The sequence below is a fragment of the Pan troglodytes genome, chromosome 17 (genome assembly GCF_028858775.2).
Source record: "Pan troglodytes isolate AG18354 chromosome 17, NHGRI_mPanTro3-v2.0_pri, whole genome shotgun sequence".
NCBI classification, from domain to species: Eukaryota; Metazoa; Chordata; class Mammalia; order Primates; family Hominidae; genus Pan; species Pan troglodytes.
The window spans coordinates 79,787,114-79,807,910 of NC_072415.2; the positions used below are offsets into that span (position 1 = coordinate 79,787,114).

General features: G+C 38.0%; 1 protein-coding gene across 2 annotated transcripts in view; it reads left to right on the forward strand.

Moving 5' to 3' along the window:
- The window catches only part of DOK6 (docking protein 6), a 441,226-nt gene that overhangs the window by 334,725 nt on the left and 85,704 nt on the right, over positions 1-20,797 (forward strand). The window contains exon 7 of one of the 2 annotated variants that reach the window (XM_512169.8): positions 15,078-15,195. In XM_512169.8, the coding sequence (XP_512169.2) occupies positions 15,078-15,195 (118 nt within the window). Of the gene's footprint in view, positions 1-15,077; positions 15,211-20,797 lie in introns of both variants that reach the window. The other variant, XM_024350936.3, reaches the window with a different exon arrangement.

Sequence of the window (20,797 nt, forward strand, 5' to 3'; positions counted from 1 at the left end):
GTGCTTGCACTATGCTAAGTACCCTGCACAGTGGTATAGGGAAATACAAGAGGAGAGCAAGAAAGTTCCTTCTCAAGTAGCCCAGAATTGTGTGGGATCAAATAATTTGTACTGCTCAGAACAAGATTATTGCATGTCCTTTGACTCCTTGAAATATCAAAAGTTTTCCATACCTCAATGTATGTATGGGTAAGACATCACCATCATCGAATTTTGCTACACGATAATACACCATTTGAGCTTGTTCATATTGTCATGGCAGTAGAACCTGACAGATTATTTGGATAATCAACTTATTGGAGTCAGCCCTCCATAGAATGATCTCTGTATTAGAAGATGACATGCTTGCCATTTTGCATTCAGAGGTACAGCAACAGCTTCTCATTCCTGCCTCCAAGTGAGAATCAGAAAGTGGTCTTGGCAGAAAAGGAGACAGCAATCTTAAGGAGTCTCTATACCTTCTTCATTTTCAAACTACAAACCAGTCTAATTTTAAAAGAGTTTTAAGATACATGGGAGAATTAAGCTAGGGTAATACATATTAAACTGGAACTATTTTTGAGGACTATGTTTCAAATATTTGAGAAAATGATTAAAGCTAGATATTTGAACACGATATGTTCATCTCTAGAAATGTTTCCATTTCACAGAGATCATTCTTGTTCTCAGAGCTAGCAGAGTTCTTTGGATTCCATTGCCAAAAGTATCTGTAGATGGTTTGACATGCATGTGCAACATTATCAAAGAAAGTTTTGACATTGTGATAGAAGCCACTCATCAGAAACTGTATCACAAATGCTCCCATGTGACTTAGCCTGTTAAGGTTGAGTACAGGCTGAAATCATCATGGACACGGCCTCAACTGGATTGAAATAATTGAATTTTAGATTTTCATGGATCTGCTTTACACGCACACATGCACATTAAATGAAAGGTGCTTTCTTTTAAAATGTGCCTTTTATGTTCTAAAGCAATTTATTATAAAATGCTCACATGTAAAGAGCAGTTGAGAAGACAAGAATGAGAAAAAAAACAGATTTTTTTTTCTGCTATATCCAAAATAAGTAAGCAAAAAGAAGTGTGGGGGGGATTGTCAGTAATTTCTAATCTTCTAACATTGCAAGTAATTTAAAAACATTTGTATACAAACACCCTCACAAAATGAGAATTTCAGTGTATTAAAAAAAAAAAAACAGCATTTAGGATGCTCCTGTTCTGTAATCCCCATCTCCTGCTCACCAGAAAAGCTCTGTATACAGTGTAAGGACAAATAGCATGAGTGCTGTTGAAACGCCAGGAAGATATCAAGACTTTGTCTAATGCCTTAAAAACATCATCAGTGGGACTTGTCAAATGGGCTGCCCTCCAGAGCTGTCAATCCTGTGATTTTCCTAAGCTCTGGTGGACAGAAAAAGAAAGAACATTGGGAGGCCAAGGCGGGCGGATCACCTGAGGTCAGGAGTTCAAGACCAGCCTGGCCAACATGGTGAAACCCCGTCTCTACTAAAAATACAAAAATTAGCTGGTGTGGTGGTGGGTGCCTGTAATCCCAGCTACTCAGGAGGCTGAGGCAGGAGAATTGCTTGAACCCAGGAGGCGGAGGTTGCAGTGAGCCGAGATCGCGCCATTGCATTCCAGCCTGGGCAACAGAGCAGGACTCCGTATCAAAAAAAAAAAGAATAACTGCAAATACAGTTATTATTCAGAGTTCTATTCATGATTTTATCACTCAATATTATCAATCTTAATCATAAGATTAGAGCTTTTGATTGCTGACAGTGATCACATTTGCATATTTGTGATTTTTTTTCTTTTTTTACTGATAGTCATGGATTGTGATGAAACAACACAAGCTGAATTAGAACAAATTATTATGGTTGATAATGAAAATGTGAAAATGGATCTGTGATCCCAATTAATCAATTCACTTACTGTTGTTCAGTTTCAGAACACTAAAGAAAATGTAGTCTAAACAACAACAACAAAACCTCACTTGGCTGGGCGGGGTGGCTCACGCCTGTAATCCCTGCACTTTGGGAGGCCGAGGTGGACAGATCACTTGAGGTCAGGAGTTCAAGACCAGCCTGGCCAACATGGTGAAACCCTGTCTCTACTAAAAATACAAAAAGTTAGCTGGGCGTGGTGACGGGTGCCTGTAATCCCAGCTACTCAGGAGGAGGCTGAGGCAGGAGACTCACTTGAACCTGGGCGGCAGAGGTTGCGGTGAGCAGAGATCACACCATTGTACTCCAGCCTGGGTAACAATAGCGACACTCCATCTAAAAAAAAAAAAAAACACCCACACATACACATGCCCAAGGAGAAACATGTATCTCTGCGTAAGGACACGAAGGAGGTAGAGATAGTGAGAAAGCAATGTGTAATTTATCTAACCAGTGGTGTTCTTGCATGATGTGAGTAAAAATTAGACTATCATGTTCTTTTTTCTTAAAATTTGTTTCCTTAAAATTGATACTTTAGATGTCACTTCAGAAAATGCATTTCATGTATGTATGTATGTACATGTATGTACTTCAAATGTAAATCAAATAGATCAGAGTTGGTTCTGTGTAAGAAAAATCATTGCCTGACACAAAATAGTGCAATTTCTGTGTTTAAAAAAATACAGTTTTGATTCTTTGCTTTGCTGGAACTGAACAATATAAAGAAAGCTGCACAAGGATAGTTTTCTTAAATGAAAATAACAGCTTTCAAAAGGTTCATCAAAATGACCCAACATACAGACATTATGACAACATACACACATATAACCCAATGGCTCAGACTATCTTTTCTTTGGAACAATGCTATAAAACAGAAGTATTTTTTAAATGTAGGCCACGAAAATCTAAGGCGTTGATATAAGCATTGCCTGGGAGGATAATGAAGGCCACATCCAGTGAATGTGATAGGAAGTGTCAGTTCCTGGGATGTGTTCAGTGAACACAGATGCAGATTGTAGAAGAAACACAGTGGGATTTCAGAGATTGATTCCAGGGAGACTGCAACAGAGCTATGTGACCTTGGGCAAGTTACGTTCTCTGTGCTTCAGTTGCCTGTACTTAAAAGGTGTTGAGTGAAGCGCAATGATATCATAATATGTACTTCACAGTGTTAGAACACCACCTGGTCTTTAGTAAAAGCTCAGTAATTATGAGCTAATTCATAAGACGGCTAGCAAGAAAATTTAGCTTTAAGTGGGAAAAACTGTTTTAACCATCACTAAAAATTCATCCCAGCTTTAATTACGTGCAGATATTGGAAATTAATTTTATGAACTTAACGATAGCCTCTAGATATTTACATTTTTTAATTTAGAAAGAGCCCAAAATTTGATTTTAAATCACTAAGAAATTTAACGTTTTATGTGTATTTATCATGTTCCTTATATTCAAAGAGCAGCTCTGTAAATGTGTCTTACTTACAAATAGATAAACAGAAATAGAGATAATAGAGACAGATTAAGAATATACATGTTGTTAAATGCATTACTGATTGCAGACGGAAATGATGTTGAAAGTGAATGACAGTTTCTGCTGTTATTCCCAAACTCAGCTTATTTTCAGACTTCCTGAAAGTATTTTGGTCCATACATGATTTTATTTATTTATTTATTTATTTATTCATTTATTCATTTAGAGACAGAGTCTCACTGTTGCCCAGGGTGGAGTGCAGTGATATGATCTTGGCTCTCTACCTCCTAGTTTCAAGCGATTCTCATGCCTCAGGCTCCCCAGTAGCTCGAATTACAGGCACATGCCGCCACGCCTGGCTAATTTTTTGTATTTTAGTAGAGAGCGTTTTGCCATGTTTCCCAGGCTGGTCTCAAACTCCTGAGCTCAGGCAATCTGCCCAGTTCGGCCTCCCAAAGTGCTAGGATTACAGGCATGAGCCACCGCACCTGGCCAATACATGATTTGAAATATGCAATAACACTCATTTCTACAGGTTTAATGAAAATATCCTACAAAGTTCAATTAAATGACATCTAGCAACTTTCATTCAATGACCATGTAAATATTGCCTTTTATCTGTCATTCTGGTACAGACTTAGCATGGTATCTTCTAATTCCTTTCCATTTATCTTGAATAAAATGGAAGATTAAGGGTGAGGTGTCCCTTACTGAAAATTAAGCCAAGTCTGTGATAAGCCAATTGGTGTTCTTCTTGAACATGAGAAGGTGTTCTGTCTTGAACATGAGAAACAGGCACTCGCATTCCTGCTCTGGTTTTGTGAAATTTACCCAATTGGTGTAATTCTCATCTTATCTGTTATCCTGGAGAAGAGAGATCCAGTAATTTATTTTACAGTGAGTCATGGGGAAGAGGGAAGAATATCAAGACTCTGAAACCTCAGAGCCATCTCTCATTAGCCGTGTCACCATGAACAAATTATATTATCCCTCTGTACCCTCATTGTCCTTGTCTGTAAAGTTCAGATGGCATATTTGTTGACAATTTATGTGAATATTCAGTAGTATAATATATGAAACCAATTTGCACATTGCCAGGCACATAGAGAATGGCTCATAAATGTCAATTTATAAATGCTGAATTTCTTCTCTCTCAGTTGTATATAGATTTGTCTCAACTGCTAATCCAATTTTTTAATTTTTAGGCAATCACTAGAGAGATAAAGAGCAAAAGGAAAGTCAGTTAACAGCTTTTTTATACAAATGAATTTTATGTAAATGAACACAAGTTAGCATCAATGTTCATCACAGGGGGAAGAAAAGCCTCAAGTCAACAAAGGAAAAAATTTCAGAGACAGTAAGATTACCTAGGTCATATTTTTGGTAAAAGCATGAAGAGGTGTGGGTTGCCAATACCTTCATAAAATTCCCAACATTTGTCAGCCCCACCTTCCTAGTAACTTAGGTCTTCTCAAGGGATAAGGGTAGAATGTCCACATTGCAATATATTAGGGACGAAGCCTTTCCACTCCCCCCACCGCCAGAAGATATCAGCATCAAAGTCTAAAGAGCAATGGGCTCAGAGTCTAGAGAACTGTTTTCTATTGGGAGCTCTGTAGTTGAGATTTACCTTGAGCAAATTCTTGAATTTTTCTGCATGTTGATTTCCCATCTGTAAGAAAATTGCTAGGTTTTCTAAGAAGGATTTAAACCTTGAATTGCATGACTTGTCCACATAGTTACTTGAAGCTTCCTCACTCCGCAGCAGTCTTACGTGTATGCAGCCTTACAAGGTGACTCAGAAGAAGTGAGAGGAAGAGGAGCTGTCATAAGGGTCTTAGAAGTCATGTCCACAGCAGACATAATGTCACACCTACCATATGTTACACTAGTCAAAACAATCACCAAGAAGCCCAGATTAAAGGGAGGGAACAATCTTACATGCAAAGACACACATAGACTCAAAATAAAAGGGTGGAGGAAAATTTACCAAGCAAATTGAAAACAAAAAAGCAGAGGTTACAATCCTGGTTTCTGACAAAACAGACTTTAAACCAACAAAGTTCAAAAAAGACAAAGAAGGGCATTACATAATGGTAAAGGGGTCAATTTAACAAGAAGAGCTAACTATTCTAAATATGTACACACCCAATACAGGGCACCCAGATTCATAAAACCAGTTCTTAGAGACCTATAAAGAGACTTAGATTCCCACGCAATAATAGTGGGAGAATTTAACACCCTGCTGTCAATATTTGACAGATCACCGAGACAGAAACTTAAGATATTCAGGACTTGAACTCAGCTCTGGATCAAGTGGACCTGATAAACCCACCCCTAAAACAACAAAATATGCATTCTTCTTGGCACCATGGCACTTACTCTAAAATTTATCCCATAATTGGAAGTAAATCACTTCTCAGCAGATGCAAAAGAACTGAAAACAGTCTCTCAGACCACAGTGCAATCAAATTAGAACTCAAGATTAAGAAACTTACTCAAAACCACATAACTACATGGAAATTGAACAACCTGCTCCCGAATGACTTCTGGGTAAATGAAATTAAGGCAGAAATCAAGCAACAGATGCTGGCAAGATTGTGGAGTAATAGGAACATTTTTACACTGTTGGTGGGATGTAAATTAGTTCAACCATTGTGGAACATGGTGTGGCAATTCCTCAAAGATCTAGAACCAGAAATATCATTTCACCAGTCATCCTATTACTGGATGTATCCCCAAAAGAATAAAAATCATACTATTACAAAGATACATGCATGCATATGTTCACTGAAGCACTGTTCACAATAGCAAATACATGGAATCAACCCAAATGCCCACCAATGATAGACTGGATAAGGAAAATGTGGTATATACATACCATGAAATACTATGCAGCCATGAAAAGGAACAAGATTATGTCCTTTTCATGGACATGGATGAGCTGGAAAGCCATTATCCCCAGCAAACTAATGCAGGAACAGAAAACCAAATACCACATGTTCTCACTTGCAAGTGGGAACTGAACAATGAGAACACATGGACACAGGGAGGGGGACAACACACACTGGTGCCTGTTGGGGGTTGGGGTGGGGAGAGGGAGACCATTAGGAAAAATAGCTAGGCTTAATATCTAGGTGATGGGTTGATAGGTGCAGCAAACCACCACGGCACACAGTTTACCTATATAACAATCCTGCACATCCTGCACTTGTACCCCAGAATTTAAAAATGAACATTTAAAAAAATGAAGGAACATAGGTGGTTTCTAAGTGCCAGCTTTTAAACAAATTTGCAGCCATCTTCAATCTTTCACAAAATAATGCAGTATTTAATACTATTTATGATGTAAGATTATGAGGAAACATTATACAGAATCTCTTGATGATGAAAAAAAGGACAAAAGCATAGAGCAGAATCATGATTCCAGTTTTGCTTCCACAGGATATATGGTCTTAGGAATGTCGATTGATATTAATCAATCAAAGCTTCAGCATCCTCTCATTTTAAAGAGGGATACTTCATCCCTTTCTTATCTTACAGGAATTTTATGAGGATTTAAGTAGATAAAAATCAATGAGTTGGCCGGGTGCAGTGGCTCACGCCTGTAATCCCAGCACTTTGGGAGGCCGAGGCAGGTAGATCATGAGGTCAAGAGATCGAGACCATCCTGGCCAACATGGTGAAACCCTGTCTAAAAATACAAAAAAAAAAAAAAAAAAAAATTAGCTGGGCATGATGGTGCGCACCTGTAGTGCAGCTACTTGGGAGGCTGAGGCAGGAGAGTCGCTTGAACCTGGGAGGCAAAGGTTGCAGTGAGCCACCAAGACTGCGCCACTGCACTCCTGCCTGGCAACAGAGCGAGACTCCATCAAAAAAAAAAAAAAATTTCTGGGTCAAATACTGGGTAAAATGACTAAAGGGATATAAAAGTGTAGAATACTTGAATTTGGCTGAAAATAAGGAAAAGGCATTTTATATATATAATATATATATATATAATATATATATTAAAACATGTATGTGTTAAAAATGCTCAATAATTTCTACTAGAACAAGTGCAGATGAAACAAAGAAGATATTAATGGATGATGAACAACACTATTTCTTGAAAGGAAAGCCCAGACTTCCTAGGAGAAAACAGAGGAGATTCTTATTCATTTGGAAGGGTAGGGGCTAGAAGATGGAGGTGAGGTTGAACATTAGGCCTGGGCAGAACTTTTAAAGGAGAGTTTAATAAAATAGCTAAGGAGGGGAAATGTAAGTTATAGAACCATAGAACAGTCAGAAAGCTTTGTGAATTAAATAAAATACCATTTTCATGTATAAAATAGTACTTGAAAAATGGGCAAGGAACATGAGTAGACATTTTTCAAAAGACACAAAAATGGCTACAAAGGTTCATAAAAAATGCTGTACATTGCTATTCATTAGGGAAATGCAAATAAAACCACAGTGAGATATCTTCTCACACGCGTCAGAATCGCTATTATAAAAAGATGAAAGGTAACAAGTGCTGGTGAGGACATGGAGAAAAGGGGACCAGGACCCTGAACACTGTTGCTGGGAATGCAAATTAGTACAACCATTGGGGAAAACAGCATGAAGTTTCCTCAAACATTTAAAAATAAAACTACCCCATAGGCCAGCAATTCTACATCTAGGTATTTACCCAAATGATTTGAATCAGTGTCAAAGAGATTCAATTCTCCTATATTCACTGCAGCATGTTTCACAATAGTAAGTTTATGGAATCAGCATAAGTGTTTATCAACAAATGAATGGATTAAAAATGTGGAATACATACACAGTGGAATAGTATTGAGCCTTAAAAAGAAAAACTCATTTGCAGCAACATAGCCTTAAAAAAAAAGAAAACTGACATTTGCAGCAACATAGATGGAATTGGAGAACATTATGCTAAGTTAAATAAACCAGACACAAAAAGAAATACCATGTATTCTCACCTATAAATGGAATCTAAATCAATCAACTCATAAAAGTAGAAAGTAGAAATGTGGCTACAAAGGCTAGGGGCTCGGGGGCAACAGGGAGATGATGGTCAAAGGGTACAAGTCTCAGGCAGGAGGAGTATGTTTTATTTTGATTTTGAGTGTTCTATTGTGGCAAATATAGTTAATAATGCTGTATTGTACGTTTCAAAATTACTAAGTAAATTTCAAAGGTTCTTATCACAAAAAAGTATTTGAATTAATGGTTATGTTAATTAGATTGATTTATTTCACTTGTATTCATAAATTATAATATCATGTGCCCCACAAGTATATATAATTATAAATTGTCAATTTATAGTACAGTTAAAAAGTACTTAAAGATACAAGAGGAAATGGACAGAAACATGCTAATCAGTCATTTGAAATTAACACTTTCATATCTTGATACAGTAGATTAAAAATTGAACAAATATATATAGAGCAGGAAATGCAGAGTGAATAGTGTTTATTATGTGTATATTTGAGTGTGTGTAGAGAGATTCTACATCAGTGTGTGTATCTTTTCAAGTACTTATAAGATGTACAGAAATTGGCCATATTAGTTAAAAATGAAAAATAAATTTTAATGTACAGAAACTACTCAGTGCATGTTCTCTACTACAAAACATTAAATAAAAAATAATAAAATTTGCACAAATGGCCGGGTGCAGTGGCTCACACCTCTAATGGCAGTGCTTTGGGAGACTGAGGTGGGAGAATTACTTGAGGCCAGGGTTCCAGACCAGCCTGGGCAACATAATGAGTTCTCGTCTCTACAAAAAGGAAAAAGAAAGTGCACGAAAAATCATCACCTTAAGAAAATATACACAAGCAATACTTTATGTAAAAAAGGAAATAAAGCTACAATTTACAATTATATAATTTTAGGAGAGAATACTTTCTATCCTACTTCATTCAGAAGCAAATGCTTTTATTAAACAAATACAATTTTAATTAAAAATACTTAACTTGAGAAGGTAAAAAAAGATCAAGAAGATAACCTAAGAAAAACAGCAGGTGGAAATTAATTAGTGCAAGCACAAAATATAAGAAGAACTGAAAAATATAAGTTATTTAGATAAATGAAAATACAAGTCTCTCTAAAAGATAAATATAAAAATATAGAAACATTATCCAAAGTAAAACCCAAATATATAAATTCAACATATAAAAGGACTTATAAAAACATGTATTTTTTTAAAAATCCTACAAGAATTTGATGGTTTTGTATTAAAATGTGAACCCCAAATAACCTTAGTAGAATTGATGACTTTTTAGGGGAACAACGGTCATAATTCTACTTATACATACATCAGCTAAAGTCCCTAGATGGCATAACTAACCTAAATGTTTAAAATTTTTCTCAAAATTTTTTAGTTTTGAGATTTTTTAGTTTTTAGTTCCAAAAGAGCAGAAATAAGTTAATGCCTTTCAGTATGGATATAGTGAATACATTTGGGGCATAGCAAGGTAGTCCTTTGTATTATTCAGGGTCCACTTAAGTAAATGGAGCCTGTGATAGAGAGTTCAATGAAGGAACTTTAATACAGTAATTTAGATTCAAGAGATAGGAAGAGTAGAGACAATCAAAGATTAGCAAAAGCAGGAAAGATGCTACCAGCCCTGCTTCCCTTGCCTATTAGTTTCATGGATGTTGGCAGAAAACACAAAAAACTCCTGAGTCAGAGACAGAGGACTTGATTCCTGAGGCACAGCGAGCATCATGAGTTTCACGCTTCCATAGGTTTCCCTGGTCCCCCGGTCCCACGGGGTCATGTGGAGCAGCCAGGGTGGATGGTGCTGCATATTACCACAGCCAAGGGATCTGAGTTAGCAACTCCCCATCTTATCAGGGGGCTGCTAGCAACCCTGCCCGGCCTTTGCCTTGGAGGAAAATAGGATCTGTACTGTCCTGGTCAGGAAACAAATCTGCCCTCTGCCTGGAGGCTGTTTGCTGTACAAACATACTTGAAAAGATAGTAACAAAAGTGCAAAGCCAGAGTGACACAGGACTCATTGTTTCCTAAAAATGACCTTTTCAATGAAATGTGTTCAAAAGAATCTTCCGAAGTTTAGGGGAGGAGAGAGAGATGAGGATTGGAATCTCTTTGATATCATCTATGAATCTCAAATATTTACAAATAAAAGATAAGTGTATTTGTATATTGCCTAAATGGGAAAAACACAAGGAACCCACCCTTGTTTCTATCTTTACAAGAGCCCTCTAAATCTAAACTTCTTTTCTGGTTGGGAAGAAGGGTCTATTCTCATCAACTTGAGGACAGCATAACTCTCATCTGTGTTATATGCAAACAAAGGTATCAATGCAGTCTCCATACAGCACTTGGGGGCTAAATTATTTTCTTAGACTGTTGGCTTTGTGATGAGATGTGTCGGTTGTCCCTCTCAAATAAAGCACAAATGTTTTAACTACTCTCCAGGCTTATTTGAGCTGTGATCTCTACTCTTTCTAGATGCTAAGTAACTCCTGATTCACTGCTCATATCCTAGAAAACTGACTGCTGTTTCAAAAGAATAGAAGGAAGAGAGAGTTAGAACCAAAAATGGCAAAAAGTGATGGCAAGTATATCAAGAACTGAATCAATGCTTCCTAATCTAGTTGATTTCTGCATGTATGCTAGAGCATCCTTTCTAAATCCTGACCCTATGCAAAAAGGAGAAGCATCGCCTACAGGAAACAGTCTTATAAATACCAAGGGAATTCTGGCACAAAGGTTGCAGAATTTTGTATCGCTGTTTGAGACTTTTTTTTTTTTTTTACTAAGTCCACTGAAAGAATCAATACAGCAGACCCTTGCAGAGAAGCAATGAAAGAACTTCAAACACACGTATCCATCTTGTTTAATTTCTTAAAATACATTGTTTAGAAATAATCCCATAATATATTTTATATAAATATTTATTTGCAATATAAGTTGTCTTATATATTTTGTTGATATACATACTTTTATGATCTTAAAAATCCTCCTGGTCAAATTGATGCATTGCTTTTTCAATGAAGGCATTACTATAGCATTTTAAGTTTTGTTTTTTCTTAATGCTTTTAATTGAAGCATTATAATATGAAAATAGTTAAGGATGAGTTTTAATTAAATAGTTAAGGATGTGTGTCCTCTTTGTTGAAGCCTGTCATCAAAAAAAGTTTTACACCTGTAATCCAGGCTACTCGGGAGGCTGAGGTGGCAGAATTACTTGAGCTTAGGAGGCGGAGATTGCAGTGAGCCAAGATTGCACCACACTCCAGCCTGGGCAACAGAGTGAGACCCTATCTCCAAAAAAAAAAAAAAAAAAGTTATCAAGAGTGCTTGAAATACTGTCTTAGTCACTGCACAGATCAAACAGGTCAATTTCTAATACATTGCTTAAAGTTCATAACAAAATTAAGAATTGCTGGTTAAATCAGACAGATTCTGCATTTCTTAGATTCCCCATGAGAGTACTCATATTAGTTTGCTCAGCCTGCTATAACAAAATACCACAAACTGGATGGGTTAAACAACAGAAATTTATTTTCTCAGTTCTGGAGGCTGGAAGTGCAAAAACCAATATACCTGCAGGGTTGGTTTCTCCTGAGGCCTCTCTTCTTGACTTTTAGATGGGCACTTCCTTGCTGTGTCCTTAATAGCCTTTTCTCTGTGAATATTTATCCCTGTGTCTCTTCCTCCTCACCTAAGGGCACAAGTCCTATTTGACTAGGGTCCCCACACTTATATCTTCCTTTAACCTTCATTAAGCTCTTTAAAAGCCTTGTCTTCAAATATAGTCATTTGGGGGATAGTGTTTTAACATATGAATTTGTGGGGGAACACAGTTCAGTCTACAGCAGTACTCAATACATGGGGAATGGACTCTATTTTAAAAGTCCAGGGGAACATTTAGACATCTGAGAAATGGGGGACTAGATTTGTATCCCTGGCAAAGATCCCAAGAAAATCCATGATCAATGTTTTAAATACAAATTTTCCATTTTTCAGCAATAAATTATGGAAGTAGAATAAGGAGAAACCTAAAGAAATAGAATATCATTAAAAGCATCCTAGAACACGAAAACAATGAAGAGGGAAGAGTAGAGAAACATGAGGCGTAAAACAATACAGGGTGATTCAGAAGTAAATCATGTGGAAGAATTATTATCCAGTGGCTTCCAATTATATTTCCAGCAAACAAAAAATGCTTACTCTATTTCCCTGATGCTTAAAACTGACCACATTTGGGAAGAAAAATGTCTCCCAGAATAAAAAAAGAGAAAAAGCACTTTCATCACATTTTGGAAAGATTAATTTGCCATCAATGATCTACTGTATGCTGAGTAATAAACAAATTATAATACATTAGAAAAAGGAATAAAGAGTAGACAGTAGGCAGAACGGTGATTAATATGAGACTGAATCTATGGATTGTTATTAATGGGCATTGCTGACATGAATTGAAGATTTATGTGTTTAATTAAGTTTATGCCTCATATGGGAAATTGGCTTTAAAGACGAAAGTCCTATCTTCTCCTAATAATCCTTTCATAAAATGAGCCTGGCCTCTAGTTCTTTATGGTGGTGGATGATGGACTTCCATCCATATGAGGGTGTAATGCACGTTTTTAACGTGCATAGCTCTACCTGCAGAGTCCCCCACTGTTAGGTCCGGGGTAAAACTGGAGACCTCCATTGTTGATGCAGGATTTTTTTGCTCCTTAGTTCAGCTAAATCCAGGTTCTTGTCTCACAACCAGGAAAAATTAGGCATGTGAACACATTGAAGGGTGAGGAAAGCGGAATTTATTAAGCAAAAGGGGAGCTCTCAGCAAAGAGAGGGGTCCCCCACCAGCCAGCTCCCACCTCACAGATTGAACACAAGGCCACCACACAGGACCTGAAGGGGCCAGGCTCCTCCCCTGCATCAGGTGTGATTTCCTGGTGGCTCCGCCCCATTTTTTCCAGTGCACATGTGGGCCCTTGGTCTGAGCCACCCCAATTCATTTCCTTTACTACGCATGTGTTAAGGGACAGAATATTTTTTACGTGGGCTTGTTTAGACAAGTCCCGTATGAACAATGACCTGGGTGGGTCAGAGGTTCCCCGGGGAGCCTTCCTTATCTGCCTAGGCATTTCGCCGTCTCCTGCCGTTATTATTGTTACCAAACCACCCAAAGATTCTGAAAGCACTACTCTATGATAACCCAGAAACTTGTCTCCTTAGAACCCCACCCCTATAAACACCAACCACAGGATGTGGATGTGGATAGTTCACCTGTTTATGTAATAAGCGGGAAAACTTTGAAGTCTACCAAATTTTGAAAAACAAAGAATGGCTGCAAAGTTACCATTTGGAGCCATCTTTAAAAAAAGAGATACCTCAACAGTGCCAGACTTTTAAATAGACTGAGTATGGCACTTCTGTGACAAGACGTAGCAGCTCCAGAAATGCCTTACTACTAAGAAAGTAAAATGAAATAAGTAAGTTCAAGCTCTATAATTCCACTTTCTATTAAAATGTAAGAACCTCTTAGTTTTATGTGGCCTTGAACGACCTGGTGTGTCATATCAGGTACTTTCCTGATAGCATCTTCTATGAAGGGTGGTAAGAGTCAAATCCAATGCTGGATGCAGAAGTATGTGACCCATCCAAGCATCGAGGACCAGGCACGGGGTGTGCAGGTGCACCGTGGGAGGTACACACCACAGTAGCAGAAAGGCACGCAAAGCCTAGATTTGACAGAGATGATCTTTGCAACTCAGTTTTGCCAGGAGTCAGGCATTACATAAAGAGAAAATGTGAGATTTTATTCATTAGAGGATTGCTCATTGTCAAAAAGTAAACATTTCCTCATGTTGGGTCAGAGACATGTGTGCCGAGACTAAATAAAACCATTTCTGCATGCTTCTTGAAATTATTTCTGCATTAATAAAAATAAAGCTATTTCTTGAAAGTCCAATGTAAACTATTATTTTCTTTGAACTAATCATGTGCCGGAGCACGTGATATTGTGTGAATCTTCTCAGCAATCCTTAAAATGTATGTTTCGAATAAACAAACATGCCACAGTTTTATCACAGTGTTTCTCAGAGAATACCTTCTTTAATATGTACAAGATTCTATAACAGGGGCAAGGAAAAAGGTCTATTTGAGAAAATTATCCATTGTGTAAGTTTGGGAGGAAGTGTAAGGAAAAATGTTTAGCGATTGAAATGGGTAAAAAAATAATAACGGGTATTCTGTAAACCTTTCATGGGTCTCTGCTTCTGAAGCAGCTGGCACCTTTATTTTTTTAGTTATTTTACAACTCTGTAAATTGTGGAAAGCTGAGAGTAATGCAAATAATTCTTGTCCATAGAAATGTAAATAACTTTGTCAGGTGGAGTGAGTACAATTGATCATGCCCTGAGTGTTTGCCAGCATTCCCCATTGCTACAAGTCATTGGAATCATTCGTACCATCTTAATGTTCTCTTCTTAATGAGTAAAATTGTTTACAAGTATTCCTTTCATATTTTTGAGTAATGATTTTACTTTAAAAGTTATCCTTACACCGGGGATCATGCAGGTATCTATAGCAGATTCTATCTGTCACTCACATTTAACCCTGAATATTTAAAAGAGCAGATTTCAGTTTAATATTTTAAAACAAGGCCTAAAACACATTCTTTTCTCTTTTAGCTTCAGACAAGCTTGACTGAACCAATGACATTATCCAAATCAATATCTCTTCCTCGCAGCGCGTACTGGCATCACATCACTCGTCAGAACAGCGTTGGTGAAATCTACAGTTTGCAAGGCAAGTCACTCTAAAGTAAGAAAGCAGTGCCTCCATTAGCTTCCTCCAGGTGGACTGAGTCATGCAAATTGCTTTGTATTTGCATTGCTTGCTTTTCCTCCCATTCCCATTTATCAGCTGTCACTGGCCACAGTGGGAGCTCTGAGATTTACAGTGGCTTTTTAAAAGCTATCATTTCATATACTCATGGTAAAAGACACTTCAAAAATTACTGTGAGGGCTAAGGACCCCATTTGGCACAAGAACTTGACTAAAACATTATACCAAGCACATTATCAGAAGCTAAAAGCTAATGCTGAGGTCTGCTTCATGCTGTTGTTTTATGAAGGATTTCTTTTTTCGCATCTTTTTTTCCTTGAAAGGATTCAGTATCAGTTCAGGAGGCTGACTTCAGGCTTTAAAGGCTCTGCCATAAACTGGTATGTAAACCTACCCATGAAAGTCTTAAAGTTTAGTCAAAGCCTTAATACAGAAACCATTCGGAGAGGGTGCAGGGTAGAAGGGGCCACATGTAGATACTTTGCCTTTGTACTTTTTCTAATGATAAACGGTCAATTAGCTAGCATAGGAATAGCTTGCCAGATGAATCAAATTAATAGCTAGCAGATTTTTTTTGACTAACAGCAGCAAACAACCCAGCTTCAGCAGTTGTCTTCCTGTTCCTTCCCTTTTGTTTTAAACTGAATAATCTTACCCTTCAAATAAAATATTTGATTGGCTACAAGCAACTGACTAACAGCTAGCCAACACTGGAGGAAGCAAGAAACTAAGAAAATAAGGCTGAAACACACACAGCCAAGAGCATTTACTCATCCAACAAACATTTATTGAGCACCATAGGCTTGAATGTAATAAGCATCCAATAAATATCTGGGGAAAGAATGACCAAGTATGACCCTCTGGTAGTTAGACATTCAGACTGTGTTTTTCTTTCACACGTTAGCTTTTGCTCACTATTAACAATGCTGTAAGTTTTGACAAAAAAATATTTCCGTTGCAAGCAAACTGAAGTAATATGTCTTTTTATAGCAATATTTGCTTGCCAGGGTTTCCAAACTAGACTAATGGAGTTCGATCATGGAAATTGATGGTTAAAGATATGTTCTACAAGGCAAAGCAGTTGGAATGGTTTTAGTCAATTACTGAACGCAATTACATTTTATATTGTAAAGGGACTCTCTTACGGCCAACTTGACTGCCTGTATTTAAGAGTTATTATCTTTGTTATTTGTATGATAAAATATTTAATAGAATAAGGATTAGAGTGTTAAGAAAAGTGAGGAGTGGAGACTGGTTTGGCAATTTCAAGAATCGGAAAGAGAAGACGAGTATCTTATGCTTTTATTTCCCTGTTCAAATGCCAGCAGCCACACACTCAAATTGCCTGAGTCATGATCATGCAAAATTAACCTTGCCTATTTCTGGGATGAAAAATAATTTGAAAGTATGCTTGTAATATAAGATTTTTATTTAAACATAATATATGTGTAAATATTGATATTCACTTGAAAAAAAACTATAAAATGTTTAAATGAAAAAAACTATCAGATTTCTAAGCAATAAAAGTGAGATATTAGCGCTCTTAATACAAAAAACGTGGGAATAGGTCAGAAGTAGTATACTAACTCTAGTTTTTGTCAAGGGTTTGGCCTATAATTCCAGAAAATAAAAACTCTTGTTTTCATGGTAGTATGAAGGAAACGTTTTCTGAAGACAGAGCTGAGATTTAGACTGATACACAATTTCTGCAATGATTCATTTTGCATCTGATAAAAAATTAGAATGCACTGGAATATCCTAAAACATTGCCAGAGACTTCTTGAAGATGTTGATTTATATGTTGTATAGATATAATAACTGATTGAAATACTCTCACTGATGTTAACTTCCAGCAAAGTTAAAGGCTTGACATGCCTTTTCAATTACAATTTACTTAATCTCAGTATTTCATGTTTCTCTGGTTGGTTGGTGGTGATTACAGAGTAAAAAATATGCATTGACTAAGGTAATTACTTAAGTCAAATATTTATAAAATGTATTCAATGGAAGTTACGTTTCACTATACTGTGGGTTTACTTTTTGTACTGTGTGCTTCTTAGAGCAATACGTTTTACCACCCTGTATACCCCTCAGCGTTATAGATATAAAAATTTAAGCATCCAGATAAGGGGATAGATGGTTGATAGTAGGCAGTAGGCAGGCATATAATATAGAGATGAATAAATAGATAAAGTTGTTAGTTATACTTTGATAATGGTCACGTATTTTATTCTTCCTTCGTTCGGTTGTGATAGTCAAAACAAGTAGAGAGCAAGGAGCCTCAGTAGTTTTTTTACTAGGTGCTAGTCCCTAATGCAATCAGGGTAGAATAAAACTATTGAAAATAAGGAAGAAATAAAAAGAGAAATTCAGAACCTCAGCACCCTTCCACGAACACGTACGTTTTTCACAAAACTACATTTAGAAGCCTAGTTATCCACTGAGTGCGGTGGCTCATCCCCGTAATCCCAGCACTTTGAGAGTTTGATTTTTTTTTTCCCCCAGAGCAGAAGCGAGAGCTTATTAAAAAGCTTTAGAACAGCAAGGGAAAGAAAAGAAGGAAAGTTCACCTTGGGAGAGAGCAAAGCAGGCGCCTTGAGAAACCAAGAGAAGGAAAGTTCACCTTGAGAGAAAGCAAAGCAGGCGCCCTGAGAAACCAAGTGCGCGGCTTGACCTCTTGAATTCGGGTTTTATACTTGGGGTTGGCTTACTTCCGGGATCTTGCATTACTTCTCCTTACTCCTGAAATCTTACTGGGAAACTGCTGATCAGTTTCAGGTGTTTTCTATCTAGTAGGCGCCTGCCTTTCCCGGGGGCTGGCTGTGACCAATTATTACTACTCCTGAAATCTTACTGGGAAGCTGCTGATCAGTTTCAGGTGTTTTCTATCTAGTATGAGCCTGCCTTTCCCGGGGGGCCGGCTGTGACCAATTATTACTACTCCTGAAATCTTACTGGGAAGCTGCTGATCAGTTTCAGGTGTTTTCTGTCTAGTAGGAGCCTGCCTTTCCCGGGGGCTGGCTGTGACCAATTATTACTACTCCTGAAATCTTACTGGGAAGCTGCTGATCAGTTTCAGGTGTTTTCTATCTAGTATGAGCCTGCCTTTCCCGGGGGGCTGGCTGTGACCAATTATTACTACTCCTGAAATCTTATTGGGAAACTGCTGATCAGTTTCAGGTGTTTTCTGTCTAGTAGGAGCCTGCCTTTCCCGGGGGCCGGCTGTGACCAATTATTACTACTCCTGAAATCTTACTGGGAAGCTGCTGATCAGTTTCAGGTGTTTTCTGTCTAGTAGGAGCCTGCCTTTCCCGGGGGCCGGTTGTGACCAATTATTACTACTCCTGAAATCTTACTGGGAAGCTGCTGATCAGTTTCAGGTGTTTTCTGTCTAGTAGGCGCCTGCCTTTCCCGGGGGCCGGTTGTGACCAATTATTACTACTCCTGAAATCTTACTGGGAAGCTGCTGATCAGTTTCAGGTGTTTTCTATCTATTAAGAGCCTGCCTTTCCCTGGGGCCGGCTGCGACCAATTATTACTTTACCAAAACAGTTAACAACCGCCTGACCATCAGCTGATTGTTGCCCAACACTGCTGGTGTGTGTTGGGAGTGGGGCTTCTCTCTCTTGCCCTGCTCATACATGACTAGCTACCTGCTGTAACATTTCTCACCTCAAGAGTCCAGGACCTCAAATCTTTGGATGAAGGTCTGTCATCCAAAATGGATGACTTCTGTCTTCTGTAACTGCTTCCTGCTGACAGAGGGGTGGTCGTGGTCGGGTGGATCTTGGCTCCTTGCTACCCGTCAGGGCTGAGTTGGCTGCATCAGTTGGTGAAAGTGGTATCCAGCCAGGTCCAAGGGAGACAGGGGCAGGATTTCACCACTGTCTTATCCCACTGATGGGAAGTGCAGAGGTCCTCTCTAGAAGGGTGACTCTTGAATATCGAGAGGATGGTTTTCCTCATTGAGGATTGTCTGGAGCTCAATGGCCACTAGGAAGGTATCTGAGTCATGTGGACCAAATATGTTAGCAGTGGCAGATATCCGAGTTACGCAAGTTACCGGTGGCGAATCCATACGGGTCCACAGCAACCTCAGTCCTTGTCTCCTCAGAAGAAAGAATTCTACTGAGGGGCATAAGGCAGAAGGAGAGACCTAGGCAAGTTGCAAAGCAGAAGTGAGCATGTATTAAAAAGCTTTAGAACAGTAAGGAAAGGAAGAAAAGAAAGGAAGGAAAGTTCAACTTGGAAGAGGGCCAAGCCGGCAACTTGGCAGAAGGATTACTTGAGCCCAGGAGTTAAGACCAGTCTGGGCAATATAGTGAGACTCCATCTCTGCATAAATAAATAAATACATACATATTGCAGGGTATGATGGCACACGCCTGTAGTCCTAGCTACTCTGGAGGTTGAGATGGGAGGGTCACTGAGCCTGGGAAGTTGAGGCTGCAGTGAGCCATGATCATACCACTGCACTGCAGCCTGGGCTAAACAGTAAGACCCTGTCTTAAAAAAATAATTTTTTTAAAGTCTAGTTATTTTGAATCTCGCTTTTTCAGCTGTGCTCCTTGAAGTGGCATTACCTCTTCTTTACAAAAAGGAGAATATCGTCAGCCAACTGTCATCACTGATTTTGCCAAATCAAAGTAAAAGTCTGGCAATGTGGGAATATATCATCGTCAAGTAAACTGCAGGTAGCACTGAGGAATAAGAATATATCTTTAGAATTTTCAAATATTTTTTAGGTGAAGCTGAGATCAATATGAATTAAATTTAGCAGACTACATTCAGAAAACAAAAGCAGAAAACTTTCATATATTTAAAGTTTAAGAGATTAAGATTCATTAATAAGCAGCACATGTACTCAAAGTTTTTTAAATGCATGGCGTGGTAACAAATTCATTCTATAGTAAGACACCTATAACTTCAGTTGTCTGTCAGCCTCAAAGCTTTGACTTAGCTCAGTTTTGCTGTATTCATTTCTTTCATCCATTGCTAGATACACACGTAAAGATTGACATAGCAGGACAGAGATCCTGCATCTACCTTCATCTTTGGAGAATGTCTAATGGTGATTAAAAGTCAAGGTGAGAGCCTTAAAGTAAGAAAAAGTCAGTAATCTGATTTCCTTGTTTTTTGTTTTCTTTTTCTTTCTTTTTACCCTTTCCTGTGCTCCCCTCCTCAATTCGAGAATAAGAATCTCCAATACAATCTGCCTCATCTTTCCATGCTACGCCCAGAAGGGTGCTCTCAAAGAATAAGTTAATGTGATTTCCCCATTGTATTCTAGTAGTCTGGAATCAAAAGAGTGAAAAAGGGAATAATTAGCTTCTAACAAGCACATGTTGTACTAAGTACTTGGCAGCCACTGTTTAAAAATCTCTGTCCGTAAGTGGTTTGCAGCAGGTTGAGTTATGCCACCTCTTCTTGCAGAAGTGGCAAACAGACATTACTTTTCTTTTTTGCCAGATTATCATAAGGATAGTTGATTTGTATTTGAAAGTAATTTCTTATTTATACTTCTCTAACTTCCTCTGTGCTTATGAAAAATGTTTATATCACG